This window comes from Panthera uncia (genome assembly GCF_023721935.1).
Source record: "Panthera uncia isolate 11264 chromosome B3 unlocalized genomic scaffold, Puncia_PCG_1.0 HiC_scaffold_1, whole genome shotgun sequence".
Taxonomy (NCBI): Eukaryota; Metazoa; Chordata; class Mammalia; order Carnivora; family Felidae; genus Panthera; species Panthera uncia.
The window spans coordinates 73034818-73056523 of record NW_026057582.1 but is presented as its reverse complement, the minus strand read 5'-3'; the positions used below and the strand labels follow the sequence as shown (position 1 = coordinate 73056523).

At 40.9% G+C, this 21706-nt stretch overlaps 3 gene segments (V, D, J or C); all 3 read left to right on the top strand.

Annotated features, from left to right (window-relative positions):
* The first annotated feature begins 1001 nt into the window (after positions 1 to 1001).
* LOC125910340 (T cell receptor alpha variable 12-2-like) lies at positions 1002 to 1790 on the top strand. The segment is given in 2 exon segments: positions 1002 to 1226; positions 1429 to 1790. Coding segments are annotated over 2 exon segments (411 nt in total).
* Positions 1791 to 4043: 2253 nt separating this feature from the next.
* LOC125910339 (T cell receptor alpha variable 8-4-like) lies at positions 4044 to 5726 on the top strand. The segment is given in 3 exon segments: positions 4044 to 4137; positions 5196 to 5261; positions 5377 to 5726. Coding segments are annotated over 3 exon segments (510 nt in total).
* A 9565-nt stretch (positions 5727 to 15291) lies between these two features.
* Positions 15292 to 16090, top strand: LOC125908820 (T cell receptor alpha variable 17-like). The segment is given in 2 exon segments: positions 15292 to 15416; positions 15622 to 16090. Coding segments are annotated over 2 exon segments (393 nt in total).
* The last annotated feature ends 5616 nt before the right edge of the window (positions 16091 to 21706 follow it).

The following is a 21706-nucleotide window of genomic DNA, read 5'->3' as shown; positions in this document are numbered from 1 at the left end:
CTAGCCACCAGCTTCTGCAAGGATACGAGGCAGAAGGGACAGCTGTTGTCTGTGCTCGTTTCTCTATAGCCCCAATTAAGCTTCTGGCATAGCCTGCCCTCTGATAAATGTGGTTTTGCTGGCGAGGGTAGGATGGAGAGACAGAGAGAGCAAGAGCAGATCCATAACTTGTGGAGATTAATCACTAGATCCTGGGGCTTTCTGCAAGAAAAGGGAATAAGAGAAATTAGACAAAAGGGTAGGTACACACTAGATGTTATTCACAGTCTAGATACTGAAGGCGGCCCCATCCCTTTTGTTGTTGTAGCAGTAGTGGTGATAGCCTAAATAAGCACTGTTTTGACACACACGTGCACTGGTGCAAAAACGGCGTGAAGAATCCCTAGTTTCTCTAGCCCTCGGCCTTGTTAAAAAATATTGCCCCAGTTTTGAGCTGGAAACGTGTTTATTTGGTCAGATTTTAGGCTGTTCGGCCTCGAAAGGATTCTTTTGAGTTAGAATCAATTTCTTTCAAAATTGGAGGTGAGGGAATGAGATAGGCAGTGTCTGGCCTGATGTGGAGAAGAGCTACACCATTTGAAACTCTCCTTGAATCCACAAGAACCTCACCTGACTTCTAAAACAGAATACTCTGTGACTGCTTTTTCAGTGCAGGAAGGTGGTTGTTTTCTGTAAGTGCCTTTGCTCAGACAACTGTTGCCATTTGATGTAAAACACGTACACATACACATCTCCCTCTCCCCATGCACGCTGACTTGGGCCATATGATTCTTAAATTTTTAACTTTATTACAGTGGCAGATTTTTACGGTTACCAGTTCATAGAACAAGGGTCTATATTTTGGACATCTTTTGGATCACTATCATGAGTCCACAAGATGGCAGTGTTTTCTCAGGGACTGAGGAAAGCTCTCAAGTTTTCGTGTGTGTGTGTGTGTGTGTGTGTGTCTGTGTATGAGAGAGAGAGAGAGAGAGAGAGAGACAGACAGAAGGAGACAAGAGGTGGGGCTTGGTGGTGTAGCAGGGGCGGTGAAAAAGACTCTTTTCTTCCAATTGGTAGAATGAATTTCTTCTATGATTCCTAAAGCAGAACAACTAGAAATGTCTAAGTTAGACTCATTTTTTTTTTTTTAGGGCTTAAAATTTGAGTCCTCAGTGAACCAGGGGAAGAAAGAATAATGGAGGGCTCAAGAGTTTTCCTAGTGATCCTGTGGCTTCAGTTAACCTGTGAGTTTTGGGCATCTCTATGGGAATATAAAGTACAATATTTGGAGTTATCATGTATTCTGGGCCTGTAGGTAGAAACATGAATGTTTCTACCTCAGGGAGGGTAGAGGTGGAGGGCCTGTGAAAAATCATTTAAATTCTGAAGACTAAGCATCCACTACCCAATGGGTCTTCTTTGACTGACTGCTGTCTTTTTGCACAGGGATGAGGAGAAGTCACCAGAATGAAGTGAAGCAGAGTCCTGTACCTCTGACTGTTCTGGAGGGACTCACTGCCTTTCTCAACTGCAGTTACAGTGACAGTGCTTCCCAGTACTTCGTGTGGTACAGACAGTATTCTGGGAAGGGCCCCGAGTTTCTGATGCACATGTACTCCAATGGTGAAAAAGAAGAAGGAAGATTTACAGGGCTGCTCAATAAAGCAAGCCGATATCTCTCCCTGTTCATCAGAGATTCCCAGCTCAGCGACTCAGCTACCTACTTCTGTGCAGTGAGCACACAGTGCTCCCCTGGCACCTGCTGTCTGTACCCAAACCCGCTAGGGCCCCAGCAATGCCTGATGTAGAGCCTAGGCTGCAGGGTAAAGAAATTCTGTTTGCTGTCTAGATGCAAATGGGAATTAAGAGCATTAGCCATAACCATAGAATGTCCCAGACACACAGGCAGGACAAGGAAGCCCAGAATGGCTTCAGATTTCATGAGAAGGATCTCTGAGCAAGTACCTAAAAGGATTCTAGACACTGAGGAGTTTTGTTATGGTGATTAAAGGCCTGCATGGATTAATTATCAAAAATATATGGTATTGAAGGGGACACCTGGGTGGCTCAGTTGATTAAGTGTCCGACTTGGGCTCAGGTCATGATCTCACGGTTCATGAGTTCGAGCCCCGCATCAGGCTCTGTACTGACAGCTCAGAGCCTGGAGCCTGCTTCGGATTCTGTGTCTCCTTCTCTGTCTGTTCCTTCCCCCTCCTCTCAAAAATAAAATAAACATTAAAAAAACAAATAATATGGTATTGAAGATGTCTTAGAACATGTTGGGAGGAAAGTTGATAACACCAAAAATCATATGAAGACCTCCCTCCCCTGACTCCTTGGCACTTTGGAATTGTCCTACAACTTATGTCCAAGTCCAGGAAAAAATCTATGGCCTGATAGAAATAAGGCTTTGTGACAGATGTTACAATTACAGGGGAAAAGTGTAAAAGTCACATTTATCATAAAGCTGAAGATGTGATCTTTTAGACAGGGCATTGTTTATGTAGTCCAAAAGGTGGGAAGACCCAGAAATGGCCACTTAAGATTGCTGTTCACATACTCACTGGCTAAGAGGATGCAACAGAGTCAGAATTTGTTTCAACTTCTCAATCTTTGGACTGAAGACTCATCACAAATATTTCTGAGTCATGGAAGACAGATTTGAAGAGCACTGAGAAAGAGCAGGAAGTTGTGTTGGAATCAAGATATTCGAATTCTAGTTTCGCCTGTATCACGTGCCTTCTGATGTCATGGCGCCCTGGAAAGAACTTGCTCTGTGGTGTCAGTTTGAGTACCTTTTATGTTATCAATGGGCCATTTGATCTTAGGCCCATATTACATATATTTCTACCATACATATTTCAGGATTAAATGAGATTATATATATAATATGTTATATATAATATATATATATTTATGTGTCAGAAACATAGTAATATATATTACTAGATATATTACTAATCATAATATATATGATTATTACTACATATAATATATAATTATTATGTATGTGTATGTTACTATGCTTCTCACATGTAAACGCAGTAGCTGGATAGAGCATATAGAGGGAGACGAACATAGCTAATCCACACATTGACTTTCAGTGACCTTCAGGGGACATTAACTTTGTCCCCTGTGTTCTGTCCCTCCTGCCCCCATCATGCTCTTTTTCAGCTCAGAGCATCTTCAGGGTCCTAAGAAGTAAATTTCCTTTTCAAAAAAAATTTTTTTTTAATGTTTATTTATTTTTGAGAGGCACAGAGAGAGAGAGAGAGGAGGAGGGGCAGATAGAGGGAGACACAGAATCCGAAGCAGGCTCCAGTCTCTGAGCTATCAGCACAGAGCCTGATGCGGGGCTCGAACTCATGAACCGCGAGATCATGACCTGAGCCCAAGTCGGACACTTAATCGACTGAGCCACCCAGGCGCCCCAGAAGTAAATTTCCTTCACTCACATTTCTGCTGACATCTTCTCATGGTTCATTCTGGGGTGTTCTTTTCTCCTGTCTGCCTCCCTCATCACTGTGATTACATCTATTTTCCCTCTTATGGGATTATTGACAGCTTTTGTCTTTTTCTTATTTTCCCATTATGGATCTAAGTTCATCCTGTTTGTTTCTAAATTCATTTCAGTGGCAATTTGGGGGAGAAGGGAGGAGAGTATATACAGTTATCAGATATTTCGAATCAGAAGCACACCCCAGCCAGATTTAAAATTTCAATGTGATTTGGTCTCATGTGTGAAAGAAATCTATAGGCAGGGTCAAGAAGTAAATCAGAAGACAGAGGCTTCTGATTTCAGGCTGGTGCAGGTCAACAGAGTATTCAGAAAGGAGTGAGTTGTCCTTCTGACATTCTGAAAAGGGCTCTGTTGACCAGATTCTCATTTCACCTGAGATGTGTCTCCCTAGTTTCTTCAGTTTTAAAGTTTCAGTGGTCTAAAATAAGTTGAGTAGGGAAGTCTTCTCCTTTCAGAGTCTCGTCTTACTATTAGAGCATAGAACACACTTCCCCTGTTTGATAGGTCCTGTCCCAGCTGTGTGGGACTGTGTTGCTTTGCTATGGCGAGTGTTCCTGACACTTTACTTCCATGGCTTCTATACGCTCCTTCCCTGCAGGACGTTCCTCTCGTTTCCAGTCTGCTGGCTGCACTCCATCCAGCTTTATTGAGTTCAAATGGATTCACTTTTTCCCCTCTCTCTTTAATTCCTTCCAGAATCACTTACTTATATGTCATATTTTCCTTACATTTATAATTCTGCTCACTTCTCTGCAAATGCTCCTTTGTTAATGTTCTTTCCAGGGTGAGGTAGCCTTAATTTGGCATACTATGTCAGTCTATTCTGACCATTGACAATTGGAACAGAACTCTCACTTTCTCCGCTTAAATAATGTGGTGCCCTAGCTATTTTCTTATAGCCTAAACAAATATCAAACGTATTCACCAAGGAGTCTTCTTCAGACTTTCTCCTTGACAAAGAAAATTATCGCCTTTACTAGTTGGCCTTGATTAGATAATGCCACCGGTTCCAGGATGATTTTACCTATAAGTCTCTGGTCTAATTTTTTTTTTCCTTTCAGTACCAAATAAAGGAATCATCTCTTTCCCCCACCCTGATGCTCACAGCCAGCAGCACGAGGCCATATGAAGCTCAGCTCAGCTGACACAATTGATTTTAGTCTTTCCGCCTAATGAATGGCTTTAAAAAGTAACGTAAAGTCTCTTGATTGTATTCCAAAGTCTAAAATATTGTCTTCTATGACTAATTTCTCAGTGAAGGAAATGACTCTTCTATTTTAACAAAGCTCCCATTTCTCCCTTAAGATTAACACCATGTACCTCAGAAGGTAACATCATCACAGATTCAGGGAGGAAGAAACGTTTTCTTTTGAAGTTTTGGTGGTCATGTCTCTGAGATGAGAACAGAAGACAGCTAGCTCTCTCGGACTTTTGGTCCTGCCCCTGGAGGCAGTGGGTGATGTCACACAAATGAGGCACTTGTTGTGGTTGTAGGTCCTCACCAGCTACTCAGCCCCTCCTCCTTGCAGCTGGCCAATGGACCCTCACTGATGTCTGTGCAAAGAGGAGACTGTGACAAGAGGCTAGGGGGAAAAAAAGGGAGGAAGACTCCTTCTAACAGTTTTTGAAACTTGTCAAAGCAAGGGACCTGTACGGCCCAACCTCCCCACTCCTCTTGCTCTGAAAGCCCCACAGTGTCTCCACTGCTCAGCCATGCTCCTCCTGCCCATCTCAGGGCTTGATGTGATTTTTGCCCCAAGTGAGTAACATTCCCTTTCCTTCTTTGCACAAAAGTGACGGGATGCAGAATGAAGACATCTTCTCTTAATAGGTAGGTCTGTCCTGGTGTCACTGACTCAGCATTGATGTTTCAGGAGGAATGGGAGCCCAGTCAGTGACTCAGCCTGATGCCCAGGTGTTGGTCTCTGAAGGAGCCCGTCTGGAGCTGAAGTGCAACTATTCCTCTAGTGCAACGACTTATGTCTTCTGGTACATGCAGTACCCCAACCAAGGACTCCAGCTTCTCCTCAAGTACATATCAGGGGACACCCTGGTTAAAGGCATCAATGGTTTCGAGGCTGAATTTAAGAAGAGTGAAACCTCTTTCCACCTGAGGAAATCCCCAGCCCTTGGTAGTGACGCGGCCAAGTACTTCTGCTCTGTGAACGACACGGTGCCTGGGTCCACAGGGGGAGCTGAACACAAACCTTGGGACTTTTCATGACTCAAGAACCCAAGAGAGAGTCTTCAGGGAAGTCTGTTTTTCTGTGAGGGCAAGTACTGCAGAACAGGCTGGGCTCTGGGGAGTGCTTGCCGCCTGAATCGTTGCTTCAACAGCAATGCTGTGCCACATTCAGATAGACTTTGTTCCAGATGGAAGTCTTCTGATGAATTTCTCCAGGAGGGACGCCTCCCACTCATTCCCTACTCCGCTCTCACTCAGAGTACATCATAAAGTGCCAGAGTTCTGAAGTGAAAAAGGCAAGAGCCTTTTTTATTTAAACAAATCATTTCTAGCTAACATTGCCTCAGGTGTTGATCTACATGTGGAAAGCTGAAGTATAGTAAAACCTTGGTTTGTGAGGATAATTTGTTCTGGAAACATGCTTGTAATCCAAAACACTTGTATATCAAAGCGAATTTCCCCATAAGAAATAATGGAAACTCAGATGATTTGTTCCACAACCCAAAAATATCATATAAAAATGAACACAATACTGTAATATAATACAAAATAATAAAGAAAATTCAAAATTTAAAGAAAAATAAACAAACTAACCAGCACTTACCTTTGAAAACCTTCGTGGCTGGTGTGAGGGAGACCAGAGAGAGGAGGGTTAGTGTGTAGGATGATTTGCACTATCACTAACGGAATCACTGCTATCTATTGGCTCAGTGGAATCTTTTTCTTTTCTTGCAAATTTAACAAGGAACCTATCCAACGACACTTGCTTTTGCCTCCTTTTGAGGACTTCACAGAAATGTGACATTGCATCATCGTTAAACAGACTGCTCGCACTGCAATAGTCTTATTCAGGTGGCGATTTTCTACAAAATTTTGCACTGTTTCCAACTTTTTACACATCTCCCTAATCTCATTTGAAGTGAGGGATTCCTCTGCCTTTTTCTCCTTCTCCTCCACATGAGATGCAAAAAGAAGACTTCTTATAAAATCTTGCAATTTTGGCCACTTGCATACCTCATTTATACTTCTTGGTGATTTCCTTCGTAACTTCCAGTGTAATCATCTCCTTCTTCTTACTGCCTTTCTTTTCAACCTTTTTCTGCATGGGGGTCATTGTATACCATCGCACGGATGGCGACCACAGTACTAATTATTAAACTCTTGTCATATACTGTGTTTGATGTAACTAGCAATGAGGCAGCAGAGGAAAGGGTCTCTATCTGCAGGCAGCCTGACCTAGAATGAAGTGCAGCATTCCTAAGCTCACTCTTGTATGGAAAAGTGCTACTTTTCCTACTGCCCATAGGTGCTTTGAAGTAACAACAACAACAAAAATACACCAGTTGTGGGCACCTTCCAACCTTCTGAAAAATCACTGATTTCTGCCAAACATCACAGCCTGAGACCGAGCATCCGAGCATGGGAGATGATGACCCAGAATCCTGCGGCGAGAGAGAGAGAGAGAGAGAGAGAGAGCGAGAGCAAGAGAGAGAGAGAGAACCATTGGCTCAGTTGTGATCATGTGACGTTTGGTGTCACATACTACTCATATTGCAAGACATCATTTACTTATAAAGTTAAAACTTATTAGAAATGTTTGCTCGTCTTGCAGAACACGCACAGAACAAGTGACTTGCAATCCAAGTTTTTACTGTACTTGGTTATAATGTTAGCTGACAAGCTGTGCCACATATATTCTCAACTAGGGCAAATGTACAGCATAGGCTCTTAATCAATGCACTATAGAGTCTCAACATGGATTTGAAGCTTAACTTCTAGCACATATATAATATCCGAGATATTTTATAACACTGAGATATTTTATAGTAAATTAGACATCATGATATCTAGATTTCCAATCTGTGTTACACAGAACCAGTGAACCTATTTTAGGTCATTCTTTTTTTTTTAATTTTTTTTTTTTATGTTTTCATTTTATTTCTTAGAGAGACAGAGTGAAAGCGGGGGAGGGGCAGAGAGATGGGGAGACACAGAATCTCAAGCAGGCTCTGGGCTCTGAGCTGTCAGCACAGAGTCTGATGCGGGGCTCGAACTCACGAACCGTGAGATCATGACCTGAGCCGCGACTGAATTCTATGTATGCCCAAATGACTGAGCCACCCAGCCACCCCAAGATTTTATTTCTAAGTAACCTCTACACCCAACATGGGGTTCAAACATACAACCCTGAGATTAAGAGTCACATGCTCCACCAACCCAACCAGCCAGGTGCTCCATCTCTCCCCTCTTTTATTTTCATCTGGGAGGTATCTCTATTCTACTTCCAAGGTAATATCTCTACTTCATCTCTTGAAAACATTTCTTTCTATCTTTTCTGGGAAAAGGACAAAATAATCATGTTCTTATTAAATCTTTGTCTAACTGTCTTCTGTTACAAGAAATATCTCCTTATTTTTGGGTTCACTTTGTACTTTTTTTGTGATGCTATTTGGATATGAATACTCACTCTTTCATGTTTGTCTTTCCTGCTGTACCACAATGTCTTCTGAGTAGTGAAAATGTTTTATTCATTTTTTTAATTTCCTAAGACTTAGCACAAGATCTAGTTTATTATAGAAGACCTTCAATAAATTGCTGTGGACTTCCTCTGAAATAGATTGGAGAAATTACATACAAACTTTGGCACAAAGGTTTGGCACAATTTGACAAAATATTTTAAGATAGTAACCTTCATTAAATGACATTTTGACAAAGAAACCAGTTTACTTAAAAAAATCCTCATCCAAACCTGGCAGTTCTTTTGCTCCTGCTAATCTGTGGATGGTCGTCAGGAAAGAATGGAATGAGGGCTCTGGGGTTCTGGTGACTGTGGATGAGCTGGTTGGTGTGATGGTTTTCGACCAGTAGGGGGTACTCTAGGCTTTGCTCTAAGCGAGCAACTCTTTCTCCACTGCTGAAAGTTAGTGAAAATTTGAATGAGGGCTAGCAGCAGTTAGGGGAGCATCTGGATGAGTCATATCCTATAAGAACAGGGAGAGCTGCTGTGAGGAGTGTGACAGAAATGACTCGCAAGCAGAAATGAGCATCAGCTAGAGCAATGGGAAAGCTGGAAGCTCCAGGAGAAAACCTCTGCATTGCCTATCTACAGTTTTGGTGTTTATGATTAAAAATGCTAAAGTATGAACCTTTACTTTCACTTCAAAATTATTCTAATGATTTCTACCTTCCATTATATCTCTTCTGAGATTAGAAAAACAGGGAAAAAGGAGATGAGAAGGTGAAATGGTAGAAACGTAATGAACATAGGTAGAGAGGGGAAAAGGGAGTGAAGAGAAGAGAGACTGGGGAGAAAGAAATTGGACATCGTTATTTGAATTTCAAAATGTGGCCTATACTTCATAGTCACAGAGATCAGCCAGGTGTTCCTGCAAGTATATGGGGAAAGCATTGGATAGGAGAAGAAGGGAGATAGAAACAAGGTCAGGGTGGCCATGATATACACGTTCTGTTTCTTTCCATCAACCCAAGTCTTGTTGGAGACATTGTATTTGTTCATCATGACCACAAGTCTGAGACTTACAGAATTCTCCTAATTACATTTAATTATATTTACTCCTTTACAGGGATTGAATAAATAAACAATGCATTCAATGGTGTATCCTTTCTTTGATAGAGCTCTCTTATAAGTGAATTCTCAATCACTTTTCAAACTACACGTCCTGACTGTTGGCTAAGGAAACTGGGTCACTGACCCTGATAATTTTTTCAGGCTATACTGGACCCAGATGAGGCCTTAATTTCTCTCTGAGGTTTCCTTTCCCTTTCTTTACTCCCCTCTTGACATGTCTGGTTACTGGGGCAGTATATGTGGAGGCAATCCTATGAGAATGAAGAGCCTAGATGTTTCTGTGCCGATGGTCAGCAATGTAGCAGATGGCAAGGCACTGATACAGCAGTAATGTCAATACCCTGCTGAAAAACTAAAAGGAAAAAAACTTTTTTCTCTCTGATCTCCTTGTACTCCTCTCCATTAAGGACAGATGGGAGTCAGCCTACCTGTTACTTTCTTTTCAGCTATTTGGGCTCTAAAGGAAAGGCTTTAAGAGAATAGTTTCCTTCTTAGAGGTCTACTGATCTCTGTAGGTCAACCTCTCTTAACCCATAGTTTTCTGCTCTTCATCCTGGAGTTCCCTGATACCTGATTCCAGATTTATATGTGACCCCAAATAGGGTTGCTCGCTTGAGCTCTCTTGGTGTAGCCTGCCTGGCCACCACAGAGGCTCCTTGTCTAAGCACAGGCGAACAAGGACATTTGCAATCTACCATCTTTCTAGAATTGCCTTCTTTCTAGGCCAAATGGTTTTTCCTTTGTTAACGGCCAGTTAAAAAAAAAAAAAAAAAACTTGTAGAACTAAAATTCTAAAGGGCCATTTTGTGGTCTGGAGAAGGTCAGAATCAATGATGCCGGATGGAAAATAACTTGATCTGGTAATGTTTAAACATTTCATTAGCATACTTGTAGAGAAGTTTAAATTTCTATGAAATGTAATTTATCTCTTATGCTTTCTGACTGTCACGCTTAAACAATCTATGATCATCCTAAATTTGTACAAAATAACTTATCTTTTATTTTAAAATATTGAATATTATTTCACTTGGAATTTATTTTGTAACAGACATTAAAGTAGACATCCATATTTATTTATTAATTTCTAAATCACTCTCCATTTCTGAAGGCACATTTAATTTTTTAATTTATCTTTTCCTCATTTTTATTATAACTAAACTTCCATAAGTAATTTGTACGTTTGAACTTTCTATTCCATTCCATTGATCTCTCTATCTGGACTTTTATAGTAACATGCTTTTTCAATTAACATAGCATTATACTTTGTCTTATTAACTGTGGAGGAAAATCCCTCTTCATTCTGTTTTAGAATTTCAAGGCTTCCTGAAGACCGAGATTACCTGTTGTATCCAATTTGGCCGCTAGAGGAAGATGTTACATAAATTGAACTTGGTAGAAAGCCAGAAAGCAACCAGCTCTTTGAGGAAGAGCTTTTGCTTTACACACTGGTAAACTCACAGTTCTGTCAACGTCCGTGTAGCGGAATTGTTTCCAGAAAAGAGCCTCCTGTTTCTCGACAGCTCAGACATGATGGCCATCCTTCTCTCTATATTTGTGACGATATTCATACTCAGTGAGTACAGTCCCTTTTTATTCTCTTTCTGTAGTCTTCTGATTTCGAATCAGTTGAAAGAAATATTCTCCTCAGTCTACAAGACTCTCTCTGATCCTGAATTGGTGTTACAGGAGGAACAAGAGCCCAGACAGTGACCCAGCCTGAGGACCACCTCTCTGTCTTCAAAGGGGACCCGGTGCAGGTCAAGTGCAATTATTCATATTCTGGGAGTCCTGTGCTATTCTGGTATGTCCAGTACCCCAAACAAGGCCTCCAGTTACTCCTGAAACACATCTCAGGCGGGAGTGTCAAAGGTTTCACGGCCAGTCTCAACCAGGGTGAGATGTCTTTCCATCTGAAGAAACCATCAGCTCAAGAGGAAGACTCAGCCATGTATTACTGTGTTCTGGGTGACACAGTAACTGGTTTCATAACAGAAGCAGAGCACAAACCCTTTAGGAGTTACAGAAAATATTTCTGTGTAAGTTCTCTATATCACCATAGGGGGGCGTTCTCTCTCTGGACATTGACATTGAGTTTACCTCTTAGATATAATATCATCAGTTGTCAGTTAGCTATAGATTAACCTCAAAAATTTGTCCAAGGAAATTCCCATTACCTACTCTAATTAGTTTTAAAGATGTAAGTGTATTTATTCTGTCTAGTAGTACCTGGAAAAAATACTTTTGAAATAAAGATTATGTAACAGAGCATAAAAAAACATTTTTTTCTTGGTCTACATCCACTCTCCAGTGGTTAGGTTTCACCTCTTCTCTGCTGCCCCATTCCATCCACATGTGTTCATCACCATGTACCTAAGCACAGCTCTTTAAAAGTAACTATATCATTTCATGACTTGTGATTGCTGACCCTACTACATAACGCCTTTCCTCTCATGCACTTCACGGACTCCTACTATCTCAACCAGGGTCTAATCAGAAGGAAAAACACCCACAGTAATCTGAACAAGGAAAATTTAATACAAATATTTATCAATTGATAATAGAGAATGAACTACCAATGAATAAAAAGAACTCTAAAGAACATAGAAATAAGATATGTAGAGGGAAGTTCTTATCTTAGGACTAAGCCAGAGTTCCCAAGTAAGTGACATATTGTAATACATACTCCCCAGGAATTCATGTCTCATTGGGGAATGCATGGCTGTAGCCTGCTGGATGGTGGAGAATTTTGCTAAGGTGCCAGAGAAAAAGGCTGGCAAGCAGGAAAACACCGACCAGGGTCCCAACAAAATTTATAGGAAGCTGGCTGCTGAATTTGCTTGGGGCACTCGTGAAACTTGCCAGAAAGCCCAATGGGGGCTGTGGCTGAACCTTGCTGCAGGTGAATGTCGCTGGGTGTCCCACAGGCTGGCCAAGAACTGCAGGAACAAGAAATGTGAAGACATACCAGCACCAAGAAGAGAAGCTTCTTCCTCCTGCAGGGCCCTTCCGGGGGGCTTGATGTAGCTTGATATCATGCCAGCAGGTGAAGGAGAGAAGGTCACAGGATCTGGGGCCAGTATTACAATTGGGGCACTGAAGGGGAATTTGGCAATAAGAGAGAAAGGCAATAAGTTGATAATTGACACACTTTATCCCTCTGGTTACTGATCTTTCATACGTACCTCTGCACACACATTTGAACTTCCAACAACGAAATGACTATATTTCCATCTAACAAGCTAAAGCTGTCCTTGAACAAGAGAATTTCTTACCCTTTCCCCAAAATGAGGAGACCTATACTTACTATATATCTCTTGCTACATTAATCATTTCTAAAATTCAGAGGAAATGCCACTGAATATGCTGTTATATACAGACTAAATCATAAAGTTAACATTTGACAATTTATATATATGAAATAATGATGAGAAGAGAGAAAAAGAAATGGCAGCATATACAAAAGGACACACATGTATAAAGAACAAAGAGAACATATAGAAAGCTACTACATTGTTTGATTCCAGATTTGTTCATGAGGCCACAGCTGACACAGACAACTCTTTTTTGTTACTACCCATTTTTTAAATGTTTATTTATTTAGTTTGAGAGAGAGAGAGAGAAAGCGAGCAGGGGAGGGGCAAAGAGAGATGGTGAGAGAATCCCAAGCAGGCTCTGCACTGTCAGCGCAGAGCTCAATGCCAGGCTCAAACTCACGAATCATGAGATCACGACCCGAACTGAAATCAAGAGTCAGACACTTAACTGACTGAACCACCCAGATGCCCCATGTTACTACCCATTTTATATTTCTCCTGGCCTCAGACATAATGTTGCTGGTTTGTGGTTATTTTCCTTGTGGAGTGACCCAAACCTTCATTCTCAAAGGGTCTGAGTCCTCAACAATCCTTCCTTTTCATTTGTTGCTGTAGTTTTCCATTAACACTTACAATGAAATGTTTCCCTATCACTAACTAACCTCACAGTTCTCCCCAGAGGACAGTGATGTCTCTGTTCCCTTTTTCTGCTTCTCCATAGACTTTTTATGTATACAGCCAAATAGATACAAATAATAAGAGAACTAGACTCTTGTGAGGCAGTGGATAAGTCCCTTAATTTCTTAGATCCAGGGGTCATCTTTTTAACCACTAGTCAAAAATTTCCTCACAAATTCTTTCAAAACTATGTAGCAGAGAGAAGACAGACTAATATGTAAACTTCTTAAATAACATCAGTTCCTTGCTCAAAAGCTTTAATATTTCTTTACCTCATAGTGACAAAGAGGGTAGTCACCCAACACAAACCTTCTAGAAGTACCTCCTAGCACTCCCCATTTTCCAGCCCACAACCTCTTCCTTTCTTCCTTTCTTCCCTTCCTTCTTTATATTTTTTCTTTCCCCTCTTCCCCCTGTCTCTATCTCACACACAAAAGATCTTAAAGTCCATCCTTGAAAACATTTATCTAACACTCTCCCATTCCTTTTGACTGCTCAGCATGAGGACCCATTTTCTTGTAACAACAATAATTTTTTAGTCCTCAGTAAGCATCAGGCTGTGCTCTAAAGAGCATTTTATTATCTCATCAAGAATTTTCAAAACTCTAAAAAGGTAGTATTATTACTCACCATCCATAGTTATATTTTATAGTCAGGAGAATATAGACACACATGATATAAACAGCTACTGAATGGGCAGATCTAAATTTGACCTCAATGGCCTGACTGCCAAGTTTGTTCTCTTCTTGTACACTACCGCCTCTTGCCATAGAAACAGAAATATCAGATATTCATTGTTATGAGATGAATGGTCTCCCCACCCCAATTTGCATGTTGAAGCTCTAATCCCCAGTACCTCAAAATGTGACTGTATTTGAATCAAAACCACACTCAGATATCACCTCACGCCAGTCAGAGTGGCCAAAATGAACAAATCAGGAGACTATAGATGCTGGAGAGGATGTAGAGAAACGGGAACCCTCTTGCACTGTTGGTGGGAATGCAAATTGGTGCAGCCACTCTGGAAAACAGTGTGGAGGTTCCTCAGAAAATTAAAAATAGACCTACCCTATGACCCAGCAATAGCACTGCTAGGAATTTACCCAAGGGATACAGGAGTACTGATGCATAGGGGCACTTGTACCCCAATGTTTATAGCAGCACTCTCAACAATAGCCAAATTATGGAAAGAGCCAAAATGTCCATCAACTGATGAATGGATAAAGAAATTGTGGTTTATATACACAATGGAGTACTACATGGCAATGAGAAAGAATGAAATATGGCCTTTTGTAGCAACGTGGATGGAACTGGAGAGTGTGATGCTAAGTGAAATAAGCCATACAGAGAAAGACAGATACCGTATGTTTTCACTCTTATGTGGATCCTGAGAAACTTAACAGAAACCCATGGGGGAGGGGAAGGGAAAAAAAAAAAAGAGGTTAGAGTGGGAGAGAGCCAAAGCATAAGAGACTGTTAAAAATTGAGAACAAACTGAGGGTTGATGGGGGGTGGGAGGGAGGGGAGGGTGGGTGATGGGTATTGAGGAGGGCACCTTTTGGGATGAGCACTGGGTGTTGTATGGAAACCAATTTGACAATAAACTTCATATATTGAAAAAAAACTGACTGTATTTGGAGATAGCCTTGTTAAAGAGGCAATTAAGTTAAAGTGGGATCGTTACAGCAGGTCCTAATCCAATATGACTGGTGTCCTTACGAGGAGAGGTTAGGTTCAGACAACACACACACACACAGAGGGAGGAAGATATGAGGACATGCTGGCAAGGTGGGCATCATTGCTTTGTAATTTTTTCTGAATGGCATTCTTTATGTTTTCAGAGCACATTCTATTGCAAGATGATGTTGCTACCACAAGATGGCAGTACTCTTCCTCAGACTCTGTTCCTTTGAGATCAGTCGGTAGGTACTGAAAGCAAAGGACTGGGCTTGCCTCTGATTGGCTCGGTGAGACTCTGGGTTCCTGAGGGAATAGATAAATATACCCCATAAAAAAGCTAACTCTTTTGCTTGAGGATCCTGGCTGCACTTCAGGCCCCAGAGCCGAGTCTTCTGTGATCCCAGTAAGGAAGAAGAATGGAGAAACTCCTGGAAGTGTCTTTGATGATTCTATGGCTTCAACTGGCCAGTGAGTTGGGGCTCTTGGTAATAGAAACAGGGGTGACCACAGTGGTGGGAACAGAGTGAGCAAAGTTCAGAGCCCTCAAGACTGAGGGACAAAGTCTTCTTGTTAAGTTGAAAATGTACCAGAAAGTCAGGGAAGGAAATGTAAACAGCAGAGAGTGAACATACAGTGACTAATGTCTGGCATTTGGCTTTCTGTTTCTGCCTAGGGGTGAACAGCCAACAGGAACAGGATCATCAGACCCTAAGTATCCAGGAGGGTGAAAACGCCACCATGAACTGCAGTTATAAAACTACTATAAACTATTTACAGTGGTATAAACAAGACTCGGGTAGAGGCCTTGTCCTACTGATTTTAATACGTTTAAATGAAAGAGAGAAAACCAGTGGAAGACTACGAGTCACGCTGAACACCTCCCTCAAAAGCAGTTCATTGTCCATCACGGCTTCCCAGATGGCAGACACTGCCACATACTTCTGTGCAACGGATGCACAGTGTTCACCAAGCACCTGCAGCCTCTCCACAAACGCCCCCAGAGCTGCCTCTTAGCAGCCCTATAGTGGGTAGCATTAGTGGTTATGTCTTCCCAAGAAGGAGAGTCTACAAAGAGCAGGCAAGATGCAAGGTGAACCCTCTCACATTCATGATTTTCTGGGGGGAAACATTTTGTACCAGGGCAAAGGGTATGAAGTTTAGAATGAGAAACTGAAATGCCAGGTTCAGATCTGCCAATCCAGGCTATATGGCTTTGGGCACATCATTGGCATAGCAGCCTTCAATTTCCTTTACTTGAAAAGAAGGATTTGGATAGATGAGCCCAAAAGACCCTTCAAGTTCCAATTTTATTAGGGAAAAAGCTAAGCACTGCACACTTGTGGAGGATGAGAAAGGACTTCTCAGTATTAGAAGGTCTTATATGGGCAACCTCCTGGTGACCTACATGGGTGTTTGAGATGCGTGAGATGATTTTTACATTCCTCTAATTTCTGCAGAGAAAAGAGAATCAGAAAGGATCTTAGAACTCTTTCAGCCAAACTTTTCATTTTAAAGCTGAGGACTGATAGAGACAAAGATCCAAATCTCATTCTGCCATTTATTAGTTGTGTGATTTCCAAGCTTCAATCTCTCCATTAATAAAATGAGAACATATAAGAAAGTCATAATTTTTCCCCATCCAAGTGAGAGATGTATGTTCAGGCTCTGAAATTTTGTTTTTTAAAAAGTATCAAATACACAGTAGCTTTTCATTCATTTATATCTTGTTCCTAGAAAGGTAAAGAAATGTTGAATATAGTTTTCAAGTACAATTCAAGTACATGAACATACAGTGTTGTATTAGTTTCAGGTGTACAATATAGTAATTCAGTGATTCTATGCATAACTTAGTGCTTATCATGATAAGGGTACTCTTAATCCCCTCCACCTATTTCCTCCATTACCCCACCCACCTGCTCTCTGGTAACCATCAGTTTGTTCTCTATAGTTAAATCTGGTTTTATTTGATTATCTATTTTTTCTTCATTTGTTTTCTTTTGAAAATTCCAAATATGAGTGAAATCATATGGTATTTGTCTTTCTCTGACTATTTCACTTAGCACAATACCCTCTAGATCCATCCATGGTATTGCAAATGGCAAGATTTCATTCTTTTTTATGGCTGAGTAATATTCCATTGTGTATATTTATATCTCTATCTATAGGTACACATCTATATCACATCTTCTTTATCCACTCATCAATTGATGGACACTTGGGCTGCTTCTATATTTTAGCTATTGTAAATAATGCTACTGTAAACATAAGGTGCATGTATCTTTTCAAATTAGTGTTTTCTTTTCCTTTGGGTGAATACCCAGTAGTGGAATTATGGGATCATATGGTATGAATGTAGTTTTCTTAATGAAGTTTGATACTGCTGAAAATGTGTTTGTGGGGACTATTGGGACATTTGTACTTATATACATGTTTGGTGAAAAAGGTGGGGGATGGTAGGGGGAAAGTTATACAAGGCAGTGGTTCTCAAATGCCACACCTTAAACTACCAACACCACCTGTATCAGAATCATCTAGAGCACCTCTGAAGATCTGCATTATTGGCTCTATCCCAGCTTACTCACTCAATCTGAAAAAACAATGAATTTGTATTTTTAATGAACATGATCTGGATTAGTTTAGGGATTGTTTACAGAAAATTCAAATTATCATCTTTTTAACAGGATGGAATTTATTGCCTCTTATAGAAAGAAGCTCTAGTATATGAAGGGTTGGTATGCTAGCTTCATCATGTTGTGAAGGACCGAGGGTCTTTGTAGCTCACTGTCTCTCATCCTTAAGGTGTCGCTGTTGGTTTTATACTTTAAAGAAACTGTTAGGGGCGCCTGGGTGGCGCAGTCGGTTGGGCGTCCGACTTCAGCCAGGTCACGATCTCGCGGTCCGTGAGTTCGAGCCCCGCGTCAGGCTCTGGGCTGATGGCTCAGAGCCTGGAGCCTGTTTCCGATTCTGTGTCTCCCTCTCTCTCTGCCCCTCCCCCGTTCATGCTCTGTCTCTCTCTGTCCCAAAAATAAATAAGCGTTGAAAAAAAAAAAATTAAAAAAAAAAAAAAAAAAAGAAACTGTTAGAAATCTGTCCACTCTATACATCTTCCACGCAGAAACAAAGAGAAAGTCAATTGGGTAAATGGGCACATGATGGCCGAGTCAGCGTTTTCCAGAAACTACAGCCAATGGCTTCGACTTGCATTTCATTTACCTCAGTGTTATTTAATGTCTCAACCTCTCTCCCACCTGCAAACGAGGCTGAGATATTGGGGCTATTTTTTATCTTAACATGTTGCCACCCTTGTTAAAATTGGGATTCTATTAGTAAGAAAGAGGAGACAATGGGCATCATGTTGGGACCTAGCAGTTTCTGCCACACCCTCACTTTAGGGTATATTAGAACTCACATGCTTTTAAACTATTCACTATTATTTATTTTTGAAATACCAAATCCAATCTATCTCCCAGGTCTGTTGAATTTGGCTCCTCAAAGTCTTCCAGAAGACATCACAATGCCCACAACCCAGTTTACAGCCCCAATCCTAATTGAAAATCCACCTTAGGGGTGACTCGGTGACTCAGTCAGTTAAGTGTCTGACTCTCGCTTTGATCTCAGATGGCTCCTGGGTTTGAGCTCCCACTGGGCTCTGAGCTGATGGCATGGAGCCTGCTCTGCTCTCTCCTCTCTCTCTCTGCCCCTCCCCTACTTTCTCTTTCTCTCTCTCTCAAAATAAGTAAACAAACTTAAAAAAAAAATCCACCTTAATCCCTTGCTCCTCTGCTTCTGGCACATTTGACATTTGACCTCATGACTCAATGTAGTCCTTTGTACTATCTTGTCAGAGTGAAAATTTGACCGTGTCAATCACCTGGAACCCCATTTGCTCCTAGAATAAAGAAAAATTCTTTATTCTTGACAAGACCTACAAAACCTTGCATAACTTAGGATCTTGCTACCTCTCCAGCCTCATTCCACAATATGCTCTCATCTCTCTCCCTTCCTTTCATACTCTCTTTTCCTGTCTGTCTCTGTCTTCACGAATACTTGTCTTATTTAAGTCCCATAAAAGCACTTTGTTTCTCCTCTATGACCCTTTCAAAGCAATTTTGGGTGATATTCTTATTCTTTTTACCTTTCTTAAAATTCTTTTCCCTCCCTTCAAAAGAGTAAAACTAGCACATGCCTGCTCTTTCTTGTACATCTACCGAAGGGTCATTACCTGAGGAAAGCTCAATGTGTACTTTCAGAATCACAGTCCTCTGACTTTACAGACTTGCAGTTTTTCCTTTATTTCTTTGATTAGTTGATTAAAAGCCATTTCCACTACTACTCCATGAAGTCCTTAACAGCAGGGGCCATAGCTGTGTTCTCACTCCTGAATCTGCAGCACCAAAACATCTTAGGCATCAAGGTCATCAACTCTCCTTCGTCCTCCTTTCTATCCATTAACTTATTTAATATTCTTCCTTTATTTTAAGCCTCCTCAAAGATAATATTGATAATATTGCAGTGAAGGCACAAATAAGAACGTATGGCTGAGTGTTTCAGACTGTAATCCGTGGATCTTTGGAAGTTTATGGGTAAATCCCTGGGATGTAGCAGGGGTTGGCATAGCCCATGGGTCAAAGCTGTCTACCACCTGTCTTTGTAAATGAAGTTTTATTGGAAAAACAGCCATGCCCACTTATGTATGCATTGGCTATGGCTGTTTGTACTAGAACAGCAAAGTTGAGCTGAGATAGGACTTCAAAGCCTAAAGTAGTTACTATTTGGCCCTTTACAGGAAAAAGTTTGCCAACCCCTGGGAGATAGGAGTTACATGAGAATTTTTAGATTTGGAGATCTCTGTTTGATGAAAACAAAACAATAATGGCATATTTCTAATAATCTGTGTGACCAACTTAGAATACTCCCCTTGGTTTTGATACTTTTGTGCTCTTTATGTCACTTGCACTACATGAAAGACAAATGGACTAATGGCATTCTACGAATAAAGGCACCACAGTTGTTTAAATGGAGAAAACTATTTAGGAAAGTTTGGTTATGATATGGCACATGGTACTGCAGACAGGCCCAACTCCCAAGAACCTGTTCCCACAGTTACCGAAATGTTTCCATTGGAAGAGGGTGTATCAGTCACATTTCTTGTTTACATGTATCAACACACAATACAGTAGATGTAAGAGTAGCAGTAAATGCAAATATTTTTTTTTCAGCGCTGATTTTTTTGGGGTGTTTTATTACATTCAGTCATTTTACATTGGTAAAATGGCAGGTTAAAAGGATATTTTGAATAGAAAAGTAAATATACTAGTAATATCTAAACATAATAATTTAGACAATAGTATATTAAGCTCCAGATCATTTCAATCAAGTAAGTTATTGAACTACACAATCTATAGTATTCTTTTAATCAGCCTCCAGCAACCCTTTAGTTTTAGGCAAATATGATCCTTCACATTCTTTTAATTTGAATTTGATCAAGTGTATATTTTGCTTGCATTTTTTTTTGTTTGGTGTTGTAATCGTGAGACCTAGGAGCCTAAAACATTTGTATTTAATTTCATTTTGCTTTATATTAAGCCATCCTAATATTAAAAAAATAGTATAAGAGTGGTTCCTTATATGAAGAGCTGTAACTTACTCAACGTTGAGAAATACTGAGAACCTGTTTTTTAGGTCTGGGGTCTGACTCTGGAAGAAGCTGATCACACCAGAGGCCTGAGTCATATGCCCTCATAGAGACTATACTTAATAGTAAAATGTATCTACCGAACATATCCACACATTCATTTATTCGTTCGTTCTTCAGATATTTTTTGAGCATCTCCTAATGGCCTGTATAGTTTGAGAAACTGGCTGCTGAGACTAATAAGATTAAGTTCGTGACCTCAGGAGCACCAAGTCTAGTTTGAAAAAAAAAAAAAAAACGCAAATGATTCTAATCTGGTGCAGTAATGACAGTGTAGATATGTGTGCAAGGTATAGTGGGAAAAGAAGGGGGCACTAAGAGTGCCCTAGCAGATCCAGGGGAGTCCTTTCCCAGGGAGATGGTGTGTAAATTGGTTCTTTTAAAAAAAACTTAAAATCCATTTAAAAAAATTCATTTTTGAGGGAGAGAGAGAGACAGAGGGGGAGACACAGAATCTGAAGCAGGCTCCAGGCTCTGAGCTGTCAGCCTGCCACGGGGCTCAAACCCACAGACCATGAGATCATGACCTGAGTCGAAGTCAGATGCTTAACCTACTGAGCTACCCACCCCTCCCTGTGAACTGGTTCTTAAAGAATGAATAGAAGTTACTTACGCAAAGGTAGGAGAGAGAAGGGAGGACATTCTCAGCAGAGAATCCCTTGGTTCGAGGGGAACAGCGGAGGAATATGTCAAGCAAACATCTCAAATCATGCTCTTTTATATGCTTTCAGGATACCCTAAACCTAGCTTAATACTCAGCAAGAACAGACGTTAGATGCTGGGATTAGGGAGATTTAAGGAGCTATATTGCCCTGTGTCTTAAAGAGGGTGACAGAGGATTACCCACTGTCTCAGCCTCAGGCACCACCTTGAAGTCTACAAAAAGTGTTTGGTGTTTGCTTCCTGGAGGCCTACCCCTCACCCCAGACACCTATTTCCCTTCTATGCCTGCAGCTCAAACTCCATTCCAGGGTAAATACCAGTTCAGCTGTAAAGCAGCCTGCAGGGTCAGAGAGGAACCACAGGGAGGCGCTGCTTCCTTCAGTTAGTCGTTTGACACAAA